General features: G+C 65.6%; 1 protein-coding gene across 2 annotated transcripts in view; it reads right to left on the bottom strand.

The window, feature by feature from the left end:
* PARVB (parvin beta) overlaps positions 1 to 14,707 on the bottom strand; it is an 85,339-nt gene extending 70,632 nt beyond the window's left edge. The window contains exon 1 of one of the 2 annotated variants that reach the window (XM_051840923.2): positions 14,525 to 14,707. In XM_051840923.2, the coding sequence (XP_051696883.1) occupies positions 14,525 to 14,636 (112 nt within the window). In that variant the 5' untranslated portion in view covers positions 14,637 to 14,707. Of the gene's footprint in view, positions 1 to 14,209; positions 14,329 to 14,524 lie in introns of those variants that run through there. The other variant, XM_051840925.2, reaches the window with a different exon arrangement.
* Between the last annotated feature and the right edge of the window lie 471 nt (positions 14,708 to 15,178).

The following is a 15,178-nucleotide window of genomic DNA, read 5'->3' as shown; positions in this document are numbered from 1 at the left end:
GTTCCCGGCTCTGCGCCGCTTCAGCCCGCGCGCCTCTCTCATCTGCGCAGCTTCCCGGCTTTGCGCGGCTTCCCGGCTTCGCGCGCTCCGCGGTCTCCACGCTTAACCCTTTTGCGTCTGAACCACGGCCTACGCCAGCGTTCCCTATCTATTCACGCCCTGTGCTCTCTCTGCACGCGGCGGCTTCCGCGAGTAACACAGCGTAGCTTGCGTCTCCGCCACTAGGATTCAATCTAAGTTCCCCGGGCTAGCCTGGCGAATTCAACCCAGCGTACGTCTCCGCCCCACGGTTTGGCTTCCCGTCCTTTGCTCCCCGGGCTAATCAGACGGATCCCAACCTGGCTTGCGTCTCAGCTTCTGGTTTCAACTTTTCGCCCCCTATTCCCGGGCTAACTTGAGAACCCCAAAGTGGCTTCCGTTTCCGCCTCGGCCTGCCCCCCGCGGCTTCAATTTCCCTAACACTTTTCTCTACCCGGTATGTTTCCTTAAGTTTTCTTCCAACAATACTCCTCCCTCATTTCTCCTGGCCTCTCCCCACAGTCCGCGTCCGAGTCTGTTTGTTCTAGCTTTCACTTTCGCTTTCGACCTTAGAGATTTCTCCCAGCTTCCCCCCGTAGTCCGTATCCGAGTCTATGCCTAGGCTTTCAATAGCTTCTTCCGGCTCCTTTTTCGTCCGGCTTTTCCCTAGGCTGTTTGCTAGTCTCTCTCTCCGATATTTTCCCTAGTTCTTCCCGTTTCTTCCCTCCTAAGTTTTTTATCCGTCCTAGGTTTCCTATCCGAGTCACGTTTCTTCCCTCCTAAGTTTTCTATCCGTCCTAGGTTTCCTATCCGAGTCACGGCACCATTATGTCGCTCCCCCTCTTCGTGGAGGAACGACACTAAACCCTGCCTAGGCTTCGTATCCGAGTCACGGCACCATTATGTCGCTCCCCCTCTTCGTGGAGGAACGACACAGGACCCTGCGCTGTTCCTTCGTCTGCTCGGCCCTCCCCGGGTTTGCTGCTGGTTCTTCCCGGGTTGGCTACTATCCCTTCCACCTCCGTGGAAGGGCAGTTCCCCCTGGCCGCATTCCCCACTTCCGCAGGGGAGCGGCACACCGCCGGCCGGCTCTCTCGGGGGCTGCACGGGTTCCCTTAGATGTTCCCCTTAGATGTTCCTGGTGCATGCCGTCTCTCTCCTCCTTTATAGTCCTCCTCCGCCAATCCCAACTCGGCTGCCCACACGCCGAGTACGCTGCTCTCCTCCAATCAGGAGCAGGTCCTGCTGTTTATTGGTTGAACTGGAGGCAGCTGTGTAGAAGCTGTTTCCTCCTCTCCCAGCGCCATATTGTGGGAGAGCAGATGCATAGAATAAGTCTTAATTCCAGTAACAGTCTAGTCCGAGCTGCTCCCCACAGAGATGAGGGCTGACTGTGCTCCTGTGAGAGGGTGAGGGCTGACTGTGTGCTCCTGTGAGGTGAGGGCTGACTGTGTGCTCCTGTGAGGGTGAGGGCTGACTGTGCTCCTGTGAGGTGAGGGCTGACTGTGTGCTCCTGTGAGAGGAGATAAGGGCTGACTGTGTGCTCCTGTGAGGTGAGGGCTGACTGTGTGCTCCTGTGAGGGTGAGGGCTGACTGTGCTCCTGTGAGGTGAGGGCTGACTGTGCACTCCTATGAGGTGAGGGCTGACTGTGCTCCTGTGAGGGTGAGGGCTGACTGTGCTCCTGTGAGAGGAGATGAGGGCTGACTGTGTGCTCCTGTGAGGTGAGGGCTGACTGTGCTCCTGTGAGAGGAGATGAGGGCTGACTGTGTGCTCCTGTGAGGTGAGGGCTGACTGTGCTCCTGTGAGAGGAGATGAGGGCTGACTGTATGCTCCAGTGAGAGGAGATGAGGGCTGACTGTGCTCCTGTGAGGTGAGGGCTGACTGTGTGCTCCTGAGAGGTGAGGGCTGACTGTGCGCTCCTGAGAGGTGAGGGCTGACTGTGCTCCTGTGAGAGTGAGGGCTGACTGTGTGCTCCAGTGAGAGGAGATGAGGGCTGACTGTGTGCTCCAGTGAGAGGAGATGAGGGCTGACTGTGCTCCTGTGAGAGGAGGGCTGACTGTGTGCTCCTGAGAGGTGAGGGCTGACTGTGCGCTCCTGAGAAGTGAGGGCTGACTGTGCTCCTGTGAGGGTGAGGGCTGACTGTGTGCTCCTGTGAGGTGAGGGCTGACTGTGCTCCTGTGAGGTGAGGGCTGACTGTGTGCTCCTGTGAGGGTGAGGGCTGACTGTGCTCCTGTGAGAGTGAGGGCTGACTGTGCTCCTGTGAGAGGGTGAGGGCTGACTGTGTGCTCCTGTGAGGTGAGGGCTGACTGTGTGCTCCTGTGAGGGTGAGGGCTGACTGTGCTCCTGTGAGGTGAGGGCTGACTGTGTGCTCCTGTGAGGGTGAGGGCTGACTGTGCACTCCTGTGAGAGGATATGAGGGCTGACTGTGCTCCTGTGAGGTGAGGGCTGACTGTGGTCCTGTGAGGTGAGGGCTGACTGTGCTCCTGTGAGAGGGTGAGGGCTGACTGTGCTCCTGTGAGGGTGAGGGCTGACTGTGCTCCTGTGAGAGGAGATGAGGGCTGACTGTGCTCCTGTGAGGTGAGGGCTGACTGTGCTCCTGTGAGGGCGAGGGCTGACTGTGTGCTCCTGTGAGGGTGAGGGCTGACTATGCGCTCCTGTGAGGGTGAGGGCTGACTGTGCACTCCTGTGAGAGGAGATGAGGGCTGACTGTGCTCCTGTGAGGTGAGGGCTGACTGTGTGCTCCTGTGAGAGGAGATAAGGGCTGACTGTGTGCTCCTGTGAGGTGAGGGCTGACTGTGCTCCTGTGAGGGTGAGGGTTGACTGTGCGCTCCTGTGAGGGTGAGGGCTGACTGTGCGCTCCTATGAGATGAGGGCTGACTGTGCTCCTGTGAGAGGGTGAGGGCTGACTGTGCTCCTGTGAGAGGGTGAGGTTCTGACTGTGCGCTCCTGTGTGATGTCCCGAGACTGGGTCATTGCTGCTCCTGCTTACATTTTTTTAAAGATTTTTTTTTTTTTTTTGCAAAACCACCTGCTCGTGCTTGCCGTGTCTTTTTTTTTTTTTTTTTTTTTTTTGACAGGCAGAGTGGACAGTGAGAGAGAGAGACAGAGAGAGAAAGGTCTTCCTTTGCCGTTGGTTCACCCTCCAATGGCCGCCGCTGCAGCCGGCGCACCGCACTGATCCGATGGCGGGAGCCAGGAGCCAGGTGCTTTTCCTGGTCTCCCATGGGGTGCAGGGCCCAAGCACTTGGGCATCCTCCACTGCACTCCCTGGCCACAGCAGAGGGCTGGCCTGGAAGAGGGGCAACCGGGATAGAATCCGGCGCCCCGACCGGGACTAGAACCCGGTGTGCCGGCGCCGCAACGTGGAGGATTAGCCTATTGAGCCACGGCGCCGGCCCGTGTCTTTTTTTCCCAAGGTTCCTCATTTATTTGAAAGGCAGAGTTAGAGAGAGGGGAGGGAAAGAGAGAGAGAGGTCTTCCATCTGCCGGCTCACTCCCCAAATGGCCGCGATAGCCAGGGCTGGGCCAAGCCAAGTCAGGAGCCAGGAGCTCCTTCCAGATCTCCCAGGTGGGTGCCCAAGTCTCCCGAGGACTTGGGCCATCGTCCGACGCTTTCCCAGGGACGCTGGCAGGGAGCTGGATGGGAAGTGGAGCAGCCGGGACTCGAACCGGCGCCCACAAGGGATGCCGGCCCTGCAGGCGCTGGCTTTACCCGCTGTGCCACGGCACTGGTCCCCTTGATGCACATCTTGACAGCATCGAGAGACCACAGGCGGGAGCAGGCACTCGGCTGCGCGGCCGCCCGCCGTCCACACCCCGGACGGAGCCTGGGTTCGAGTCCCAGCTCCGCTTCCGATCCCAGCTTCCTGCTCATGCGCACCCTGGGAGGCAGCAGGTGAGGGCTCAAGGACTTGGGGCCCTGCACCCAGTTAGGAGCCCTGGACGGAGCTCCCGGTTCCTGGATTCAGTCCGTGGAGTGAACCAGCAGACGGAAGCTCCCTCTTTTCCTCTGCTTTTCAGATAATTCAAAACTAGCCTGCTTTGCAGAAGCAGCCATGCTGAGTGGCTGACCCCTGGCTCCAGGTCTGTGTCCCACCCTCCGCAGGGCTGGCGCGACAGAAACGCCCACACGCAGTTCCCAGGCGCTGCCCGGGATTGGGCCACACACGCACGTGTTGTGGGCACCTGCGGGGAAGCGGGGAAAGGCCCCCGTGAGCCAGGCTGTTCAGGAAAACGTCCTTCTTACCGCGGTCAGTTTAACAGCCGCCAGCTCCGTGGCTCCAGACCACGTGTTGGGTCCATGGAAATGAAGCAGACCTCCTCCCAGAGACCAGAAGATGAGCAAGACAGCACTGGCCATCCGCGTGTGCCCACGAGGACAAGACCAGAGCGGCCTCAGAGCCAGCGCTGGTCGGAGGAGACAGGGCCCACAGCCACGTGCCCAGCCTGGGCCAGCAGGAGCCACCGTGCAGGCCGAGGACAGGAGGGAGGCTGCACAGGCCCAGCTCTGCCGGTCTCGGTTAGGGACCCCACCCTGCAGACACGCAGGGAGCCGACGCACAGGGGGAGAAGTGGCTGCAGCTCGGGCTCCTAGTTTCCTGTTTCTGTTGTGTTTTGTTTGTTTGTTTGTTTGTTTTGACACGTGGAGTTATAGACAGTGAGAGAGAGACAGAGAGAAAGGTCTTCCTTCCGTTGGTTCACTCCCCAAATGGCCGCCACGGCTGGTGCTGCGCCGATCCAAAGCCAAGAGCCAGGTGCCTCCTCCTGGTCTCCCATGGGGTGCAGGAGCCCAAGCACTTGGGCCATCCTCCACTGCCCTCCCGGGCCACAGCAGAGAGCTGGCCTGGAAGAGGGGCAACCGGAACTAGAACCCGGCGCCCATATGGGATGCCGGCGCCGCAGGCGAGGATTAGCCAAGTGAGCCACGGCGCCGGCCACTCGTTTCTGTTTTCCCAGCTTTAGTGAGACAAAGTTCACACTGCATACAACCCGCCCTTCTAAAGCGTGCAGTTCCAGGGTGGGCATTTAGCCGGAACGCAGGGCTCAACCCAGGCACCCACGTGGCTGGCGCATATCCCACGAGCCCCGAGCCGGCACCTGCCGCCTCCCAGGGGTGCTTTGGCAGGAAACTGGAAGCAGAAGAGGAGCGGAGACGCCAGCCCAGGCCCGCTCACAGGACGGGGCGGGGGGGGGGGCGCCCCAAGCAGTTAGGACACCGCTGCCACACCGCGTGCCTGGGGCCCACCTGGCTCCGGCCGGCCTCCAGCTTCCTGCTCACGGCACAAGTACACAGGCTCCTGGCTCCCACGCGGGAGACCTTGTGCAGTTCCTGGCTCCCAGCTTCGGCCAGCCCAGTCCTGACGCTGCGGGCACCTGGGGAGGGCGCCGGAGGACGGCAGTAAATAAGTAAGCAGAACTGAAAGTGCGCAGTGCGACTCCGCACTAAGAGCTTTACCATCGTCACCACCCGAAAAGAAACCCTGCACCGTTTGCCACCATCCTCCGCCCCAGCCATCGTCTGCTTCGGCCTCCAGGATTTGCATATTCCAGAAACTTCACACCACCCGGCCTCGACCCTGAGCCTCTGCTCCGCGCACCTGCGGCTCCTCTCCCGCAAGGCGGACCACACCCTGCTCCCCACCACCAGTGAGGGCCTCAGCACCGATGGGCTGCAGCCGCCGCAAACCTTGCACACAGGGCCGCAGGCACGGCGCTCACCCCTCATGGGGGCACAGGGCTCACCCCTCCACCCTCATGGGGGGCACAGGGCTCACCGCCTCCACCCTCATGGGGGGCACAGGGCTCACCGCCTCCACCCTCATGGGGGGCACAGGGCTCACCCCTCCACCCTCATGGGGGGCACAGGGCTCACCCCTCATGGGGGGCACCACGTTCACCCGCCTCCACTCTCCACGGGGGGCACAGGGCTCACCCCTTCACCCTCATGGGGGGCACAGGGCTCACCCCTCCACCCTCATGGGGGGCACAGGGCTCACCCCTCCACCCCCACGGGGGGCGCACCGCGCTCACCCCCCTCCACCCTCATGGGGGGCACCACGCTCACCCCCCTCCACCCTCATGGGGGGCACCGCGCTCACCCCCCTCCACCCTCATGGGGGGCACCGCGCTCACCCCCCTCACCCCCGCGGGATCATCTTAACAGGAGAATTAAGAGCACATGCAAGCAGCCCTCTGAGGAGGAAAAATCAAGCAACTGTGTGGAAACATGTCCTGGTGATGAGACCCAAGCCAAGAAACCAAGTAATGAAAACCACCCCCGGCCGCGAGCAGCCAGACGGAAACACGCCGGGAGCGGCTCCAGCTGAACTCCGAACCGCGAGTCTCTCCCTGATCAGGCGGCCGCTAGACGCACCGGAAACTCCCACCACCGCCCAGAGCAGGTGCTGGCCGCAGCCGGCGGCGTTCCGGGACGTGGGGCGGGCTGGGGGCACCTCTGCCTGCGCCTCCCACCCCTCCCCACCCCCTCCCTCCGCTCTTCCTAAAGGAACCAACTCTGCCCACTGAGCACTGGCCAAGCCTGGTCTCCTCTCCCAGAGCCACTGGATGGAGGGAGGGTGGGGGCAGGAGAGCTCACACGCAGGGCCAGCCGCTTCCCCAGCATTCCACACGAGGACAGGCAAGTGCACAGCTGCCCGCCCCCCGCCCGGGGGCCGCCACTCACCTCCATCCCTGTACCCGCCCCGGCCCCGGATAACCCTGGTCAACGTCCCCACCTCTGCTCCCAGGCACCAGGGATCGGGACGCAGACACCGCGCAGTCCACACCCACGTTCATGCTGTTCGGAGTTCAGAGTCCGTGCCCACTGCCGCACCTGGGAAGCAGCAGGGGACAGCCCGCGTGCGTGGGCCCTGCCACGCCCACGGGAGACGGGGATGGAGCTCCTGGCTCCTGGCTGTGCAGGCATTTGGGAAGTGAACCAGCAGGTGGGAGATGGAGTGCTCCTTCTCTCTCTCTCTCTCTCTCTCTCTCTCTCTGACACCTGCCTTTCAAACACATAAAGAAATCTCTTAGAAAAAAATGAAAAAGAATCTACCGAACTGACACCCTCGCTGGCTGCGGCCCTGCCTCTGCGGCCCGGCCGAGCCTTGGTGTGCCCGGGCCCCCCCCTCTCCCACAGCCCTGGCAGTGCCCCGGCCCCCCTCTCCCCCTCCTCTCCCACAGCCCTGCGAGTGCCCCTGGGCCCCCCTCTCCCCCTCCTCTCCCACAGCCCTGGCAGTGCCCCTGGGCCCCCCCTCCCCCTCCTCTCCCACAGCCCTGGCAGTGCCCCCGGCCCCCCTCTCCCCCTCCTCTCCCACAGCCCTGGCAGTGCCCCCGGCCCCTCCTCTCCCCCAGCCCTGGCAGTGCCCCAGGCCCCCCCCACCCCCCTCTCCCGCAGCCCTGGCAGTGCCCCCCCCTCCTCTCCCGCGGCCCTGGCAGTGCCCTGGGTCCCCCTCTCCCCCTCCTCTCCCACGGCCCTGGCAGTGCCCCCGGCCCCCTCCTCTCCTGCGGCCCTGGCAGTGCCCCCGGCCCCCCTCTCCCCCTCCTCTCCCGCGGCCCTGGCAGTGCCCCAGGCCCCCCCTCTCCCCCTCCTCTCCCGCGGCCCTGGCGGGTGTCTCCGGGCTTCTCCTGTGTGTTGCACCGTTGAAGCGAGTCCTGCTCCAGGTGTCTGGGCCGTGCGATTCTCGCTCGGGGAGGAGGGCGTGTTCAGCCTCCCACCTGCTCTCCAATCACCTCATGAGCTAAGACCTCTACAGAAGAGGAAACCGAGGCACCTTCCCCACACCCGAAGCCCCAGCGTCCAGCAGGGCCAGCTCAAAGCTGCACGGTGCGGCCTTAGACAGTGCCCTAACCACTGGGCTAACCTGCGAGCAAACACTCGCAGTCCACACCTCAGCACGGCCGCAGCCTGGTTGCAGGGCCACGCTTGCCCCCACTCCCAGGGTGGGCGTGGCCTCCAGGACTTCCGATCCAGCTCTCTGTTAACGCACCTGGGAAGGAAACCCAAGTCTTGGGCCCCTGCACCCACGTGGGAGACCCAGAGGAAGCTCCTGGCTTCAGCCTGGCTCTGCCCTAATTCGTGCGGTCACCTGGGAAGTGAGCCAGCGGATAGAAGATCTCGATGTCCGTCTTTCTGTAACTCTTTCAAATAAATAAAATAAATCTTTTTGTTTTAAAGTCCCAGCATAGAGGAGCATCCCGCCACCACTAACACACAAGCGTTAGAAGCAGCTCAGTCCGCCCAGTGCTCCCGATTCCGTGGGCAGGGTCCACAGAGACCACGGCAGGAGAGACGGCCCCCGACGCCCGCCTCGCCGCCCCAGCCCCGCAGCGCACGGCAGGCGGCTCAGAAACACCTGGGCTCTGCCAGCTCAGGACCCCCTTCCCAACCCAGGACGGGCGGGGCGGGCACTTGGCCCCCGGCTCCCTGCCGCCGGGCACCTGGGAGGCAGTGGCGAGGGCTCCCGGGGTTGGGCCCCTGCCACCCACACCGGGGACTGGGCGTGAGCTCCAGGCTTCTGGCTCCGTCCCTTGCAGGCATCTGGGGAGTGAGCCAGGATATGGGGCTCCCTCTGCCTGTCACAGTAGAGTCAAACCGCGCCCTCGGGGCCCCAGGCCACTCCAGAACCCGGCTCGTCCCACTCTGTCCTGCGACCAGAGAGAATCTCCCCCGTGACTGCACGGCGCCTGCGATCCCTCACTCCCGCAGCAATGAATGCGGATAAACCAATTAACGCCGCTGGGCTGGCTCCTGCCGCCGGCGCGCGCCCGCGCTGACTGGCAGGTTTTCCAGCAACGATGCTCATTAGGAGATAAACCGATTGCTCATCTGAGACCTAAACAGGAATGCACACAGCTAATGCAGAGAGAGACAAGTCCAGCTTTTCCAAGGGGCACATGGAACGTGAGCAGAGGCGGCCCTTCGCCAGCCACGGCAGGAAGGCAGCCATCAGAGGAGGGCTTTCAAACCACTCTTGGCAGGTGCACACGGCTGACGTCAGAGAACCAGCCCCTCATCGCTCTGACGACCGGACAGGCAAAGCGGTGAATACCCACTGCACGAGGCCAGGCAGGAGTGTGAACGGAGAGCCCGTGTGGGCGCGGCTGGCGCGGCGGTGGGCTCCCCCAGACTCCAGAGGGTCACGGCCGCCCCAGGGAGGTGAGTGGCATGGCGGGGGTGGGGGCCACTCTCGGGGCCCAGAACGGCCTGTCGTGTCTTCTGAGAAGGCAAAAACAAGCCCAAGCTGGCCACGCTGCCCGTGGACGGGAGAAGGCGGCGTGGCCACATGCGGGAGAGACGCTGGACTCACAGGTTGTAACCAGAACAGGAGCACAGGGACTCTCGCTAAGCCACACCAGGCCACCCTCGAAAGCCGCTCACTTCCTGTCTGCCGGTGACTTCCAGGAGCGCCCATGACACAGAGCAGGGCCACGCCCCCCGTCCCCTAACGGGACCTCCCCCTCTCTCCCAGGCCTCTTCTGGGGGGGGGGGGGGTTGGAGAAGAACGGGCCATAGCACTGCTGCTCCCCGAGCAGGGCCTCTGCCGGCGGCGCCTTCCCACAGAACATTCTGGACACCGAAGCGAGAGCGGCCTGCTCCTGCCGCTGCTTCCTTCCTGCGCTGCTTCCTGGCCCCTCAAGCTCGGCCTCCGTTAAGCAAACTCAGCCTGCACGGCATCTGTGCCCACTTCCCCGTAGGTCCACTCCACAGCGAGCTCCAGAACATTCTAGAACATTCATGTCACCAAGCAGGGTCATCTTGCCTGACCCTGTCCTCGCCAGCCTCCCGCTGCAGCTGACCGCGGCCCGCGGGCCCCACCACAGCCCAGCCACTTCCCCACCCAGGCCCAGCCCCTGCCCCTGGCCCTGCCCCTGGCCCTGCCCCTGGCCCTGCTCCAGCCCCAGCCCTGCCCCTGCCCCTGCCCCTGCCCCTGCCCCTGCCCCAGCACCTGCCCCAGCCCCTGCCCCTGCCCCTGCCCCTGCCCCAGCCCTGCCCCAGCCCCAGCCCCAGCCCCAGCCCCAGCCCCTGCCCCAGCCCCTGCCCCTGCCCCAGCCCCTGCCCCTGCCCCTGCCCCTGCCCCTGCCCCAGCCCTGCCCCAGCCCCAGCCCCAGCCCCAGCCCCTGCCCCAGCCCTGCCCCAGCCCTGCCCCTGCCCCAGCCCCTGCCCCAGCCCCAGCCCCAGCCCCAGCCCTGCCCCTGCCCCTGCCCCTGCCCCTGCCCCTGCCCCAGCCCTGCCCCAGCCCCAGCCCCAGCCCCAGCCCCTGCCCCAGCCCCAGCCCCAGCCCCAGCCCTGCCCCTGCCCCTGCCCCTGCCCCTGCCCCAGCCCCAGCCCTGCCCCAGCCCCAGCCCCTGCCCCAGCCCTGCCCCTGCCCCTGCCCCTGCCCCAGCCCCTGCCCCTGCCCCTGCCCCTGCCCCTGCCCCAGCCCCTGCCCCAGCCCCTGTCCCTGCCCCTGCCCCAGCCCCTGGGGAGTTTCCAGCAAGCCTCACCCCCTCCAGGGGCCACCCCGTCCGGCCACACCAGACCTGCTGGGTGCAAAGCCGGCTGTCACAGCCACACGCCCTGTCCCTGGGCTCTGTGGCATCCCAGGACGAAGGGGAGGAGCTAGCCTTCCTCGTCCCCTCCCCTCCCCTCCCCTCCCTTCCCCTCCCCACCAGGCGGGATGGAGAATCTGACTGCATTTCCTTTTAGCTTCACAAACACGGAATCCCCCGGTTCGCCCCGTCCCCTCCCACGGCAGCTCTGCCCATCCAGGGAGTGGGGGATGGGGGCAAGGCCTCCCACCTCTGGGACCTGCCCCCCGGGGCCCCTCACAGCTGGCTCCCGGGTTTGAACCACACCGGCTGGCCTGGCCCTGCCTGCCTGCCTGGCCTGGGGGGCCACACACAGTCTCCCTCTCGGGGCCTGAACTGAGACCCCCAGGGCGGGCACATCAGGGTGGGCTCTGGGGGCATGCCCAGACCCTGGCACCCCTTCCCTGCCACTCACTCACCCCTGTCCCGGAATTCCTAGCACAGCCGGCTGGGAGCCACCACAGCTACTGCAGACCTAAGCCCCCAGGGGCAAAGCGGCAGCCGGGTGAGGCCGGGGCTCCGAGGTGAGCCGGGGAGGGGGCAGGAAGGAAAGAACAGGCTGTCGTGTGAGGGCGGGGCAGGTGGTGGCCCCGCTCTGGAAGGGGACCCGTGGCTGACTGTGGGCACTGACCGGGGCGGAAAGGTCCCTGGGAAGCTCCGGGGTCGCCGCGGGAGGTCTGGAGGCTTCAGGGGCCCCAGCTCAGGGCAGGGGAGCAGGTGGGGAGAGCAGGCTCCCTACAGGCGAGGGGGTCCGGGGGCGGGGGCTGGGCCAGAGGGGCCAACAGAGTCAGCTCCACCAGAGCCCCGTCCTGCCCCGTGGCCACGCCCACACGTGGACATCAGCGGCCACTGGCCAGAACAGGGTTAGGGTTAGGGTTAGGGTTAGGGTTAGGGTTAGGGTTAGGGTTAGGGTTAGGCGGTGGCGGCTCTGTTCCTGCGGCACTGAGTTCCTCCTGAGTCCCGGAAGATGCGTGCGGGGGAATAAACACGCGTGGCTCTCAAACGTTCTGCCCCCACAGCAAGTTTGTCTTTTAATTCCATTTTGCGTAAAATTTCGGAAGTACCTGTCTCGGTGTGTATTTCATTTTTTTTGTTGTTGTTTAAAAAAATATTGTTGGAGAGACAGAGAGGCTGAGTTGCCAATACTGATTCGCTGTCCAGATGCCCACGGGGCTGGGCTGGGCCAGGACAAAGCAGGGACTGCAGGAACCTGGACACAGCTGCCGGCCGCTGCCTCCCAGAGTCCTCGTTAGCAGGAAGCTGGAGTCAGAGCCGGGCCCAGGCCCTCCCGGACACTTCCTGCCCGCCGACAGCGCCCCCTGCCTCCTCCCCAGGCACAGGTGCCCCCACACCCAAGCCTGCACCCCCTAAGGAAGAAGCAGACGAAGCAGACTGAGCCCCCCAAGGCCGGGGAGCCCCCTCCCCCAGGGCCCTGTCCTGCTCGACAAGCGCCAGGGTGTGCACGCTGATGGCCAAGGTCAAGACCAGGAGCTGCCGGGTTACCCGGGCGGGGCTCGGTGACTCAAGGCCTCGATGGCCAGCCTCCGAGCCCTGGGTCTCCCCCACAGGCCTCTCCTACCTCCCTGAATCCCAGGCCCCTCCCAGTCCAGCACCTGGCTTGTCTCCTGCCAGACTCCAGGGAGGGTCTGTGGCCGTCTGAGCGGGGGACCCCCACGTGCCCCTCAGCCTCGAGGACCAGGCGCAGACCCTGCCGGAGGGCGGCGGCGGCTCCAGGCCCGCTGCACTCCCCACTGGCATTTGTGATTCTGGTTAAACCAGACTGGCCCTCGTTTTCTCTTGTTTAGTTCTGGTTATCTGGTTCTCTTCATCTAATTTGAAAGCCAGAGAGAGAGAGACCTTCCATCCACTGCTTCACTCCCCAAATCCCCACAAACAGCCAGGGCTGGGCCAGGCCAAAGCCAGGAGCCTGGAGCTCCCTGTGGGTCTCCCACGAGGGTGGTGGGGGCCAAGCACGGGCGCCATGGCCTGCTGCCTCCCGGGGTGAGCACTGTGGGGAAGACAGGATAGGAACCAGGCATCCGCGTGCGCACGCGGCGTCCCAAGGAGCAGCCTGGCCGTCTGGCCGAACGCCCAGCTTCCAGGTTCGCATCTGTCCAGACCAGCAGGGAAGTGCTTTGCTCTGGGACTTGGCCCGGTCAGGTGCGCCAGGGCGTGCAAGCCCCGTGTGCAAAGCTGTCACCGTGCCCGGGGTCCCCTCCCCCGCTGCTCTGTAGCCGCCTTGAACACCTGCCCTTCTCACCTCCGGTTTCACAAAAGCCACCTGCCACTCTGGCAACTCCCCAGGGGCTCCACCTGACCCCAGAGCTGAAGAGAGAGGCGGCTGGAGCTGCCGCCACCTGGCATGGCCGCAGCACCGGACCAGGGCGTGCGGGAGGAGGAGTGGCCACGGAACCCCGGCGGCCCCTGGCTCCCTTCGGAAGCCCTCTGCTGCTGCAAACTGCGAAAGCGCTCCAGCCCCTTCCCCCATCACTGCCAGCGCCGCACAGAACCTGCTCTCTTGTCTGCGGGCCAGCGGCGGGCAGCCAGGGCCTCATTCTCACGGCATCAAAACTTCTTTCTCTGGGCGTGGGCGTGTGGCACCGGGAGGTAAGATGCTCCCCGGGGACACCCACATCCCGTAGCAGAGAGCTGGTTCGAGTCCCGGCGGCTCCACTTCCCATCCAGCTCCCTGCCAACGCGCCTGGGAAGGCAACAGAAGACGGCCCAGGTGCTTGGGCCCCTGCACCCGTGTGGGAGACCCGGAAGAAGCTCCTGGCTCCTGGCTTCAGCCTGGCCCAGCCCTGGGCATTGTGGCCATTTGGGGCGTGTAGCAGAGGATGGGAGAGTTCTTTCTGTGTGTGTGTCTGTCTGTCTCTCTGCCTGTCAAATAGATAAGTCTTTATATTATTATTATTATTACTGCCATCACCATCGTGAGTAGTAAGGGCTTCTTCCCTGGACCCCTCTGAGGCCTCGCCTGGGCGCCCAGCCCGCCACCCCCTCTTCCTCACAGCACGCAGGGTCCTAGCGCCTCACTGCGCCCCTCACTCCCAGTCCCAGGAAAGCCACAGGCTGTCCGTTTCTCCCCCGGGGCTCCCAGGGCAGGCTCCAGAGGACAGCACGTCAGCCGCTCTCTAGCTGCCCCAGGGCAGAGAGAGGAAGCAAAGGATTCCCGCTAAGGGTGATGACGGGATGACAAGGCACAGGGGACGCCACGGGGCGTGGCCGGCCTGCTGGGACATACTGAGACACTGCCCTCAGGGAGGGGCCGCTCCCACGAGGGAGAAGCCCCCTGGGGGGAGATTCACTGCCCAGCCCACAGACGGGAGCCCCGGGCGGATGGGCAGGGCAAGGCCAGTGAGGACGCCCATCCTGGGGCCGCTCAGGGCTCAGAGGCGAAATCACACATCACCAAGCGGGGTGGGGGGGAGCAGGGGTCCTGGCATCGGCATTGCAGGGGGAAGAGGCAGCCCCTGGCGGAGGGGCAGGGCCTTGGAGCCCGCATCACTGCCCACTCACAAGGGGTACTGGGCCTGTGGGTCCGGGGACAGAAAGCCACCTGGGGCGGGGGGGGGGGGGGGCTTCCTTGGCTTCGGACACAGGCGCACACAGGTGCCTTACCCAGGTTGCACTGCATCGGAGTGTACCCCGAGGGCCGACACCCTGCGCGGGGCCACGGCCGGCTCCGGGCGACCGCAGAGTCACCAGCAGCGGCCGGCTTGGCCGTCCACTGGCTGCCCGGCGGCCCCACCGCGCGGCGACTCTGGCAGGGTGGGTGCGGGGCCCCAGGCCTGCGCCACGTCCCGCCCCCTGCCCCCCTCCCCCGCCCAGCTGCCGGCGCGCACGCGGCTGCTCCGCGCGCGGTCTCGGCCCGCAAGGAGGCAGGGCCTGTCCCCAAGGTCACGGCCCCGGGGAGGCCCCGCGGGCCGCACTCACCCGCCCTGGCCTTCCTCTTCCTCCCCAGCGTGCCCAGCCGGCCCAGGAACGAGTCGTCCGCCTTCATCCCGCGGGCCCGCGTCGGGGGCGAGCGCGGCGGCGCGGCGGACATGGGCCCCGCTCGCCGGTCCCGGTCGCCGGTCGCCGGTCACAGGTCGCCGCCCGCCGGGGAGTGGCCGAGGGCGCCGCCCCGCCCGCCCCGCGCCCGCCCCCTGCGCCACGGAGCCGCCCTCGGCCAGAGAGGAGTCGGAGTGGGGCTGGGACCCCCGCCCCCCCCCCGGCCCGGCTCCGCCCCGCCCAGTGCCTCCGCGGGGGGGTGGGGGGCGGCCGGGAACCGAGTGGGTGTGTGATCTCGTCGCGAACTCCCTGCAGGATCCGAGTGGGCCAGGAGGCTCCTCGGGGACTGGGACTCCCGCGGGGCCGCCCCCGTGGGCGAATCCGGGGCCCCAGCAGAGCGTGGGCGCAGGGGCAGGGGCCGGGCCCGGGCCTTGTCCTGATGGCCGCGAGGGGGTCTGGGGGCTCCGCAGGCGGACCCTGGTGGTGATGCGCGTCCCGTGGGGCGGAGGGGGGCCAAGGCAGGGAGCAGGAGGCCGACAGCGGGACTCGAGCCTGTGGAGGCCCCGCCCCCACCCCAGGCGCTGTCCGAAGCCCCTC

This window comes from Oryctolagus cuniculus, chromosome 11 (assembly GCF_964237555.1).
Source record: "Oryctolagus cuniculus chromosome 11, mOryCun1.1, whole genome shotgun sequence".
NCBI lineage: Eukaryota > Metazoa > Chordata > Mammalia > Lagomorpha > Leporidae > Oryctolagus > Oryctolagus cuniculus.
This window is presented reverse-complemented; position numbering and strand designations above follow the sequence as displayed.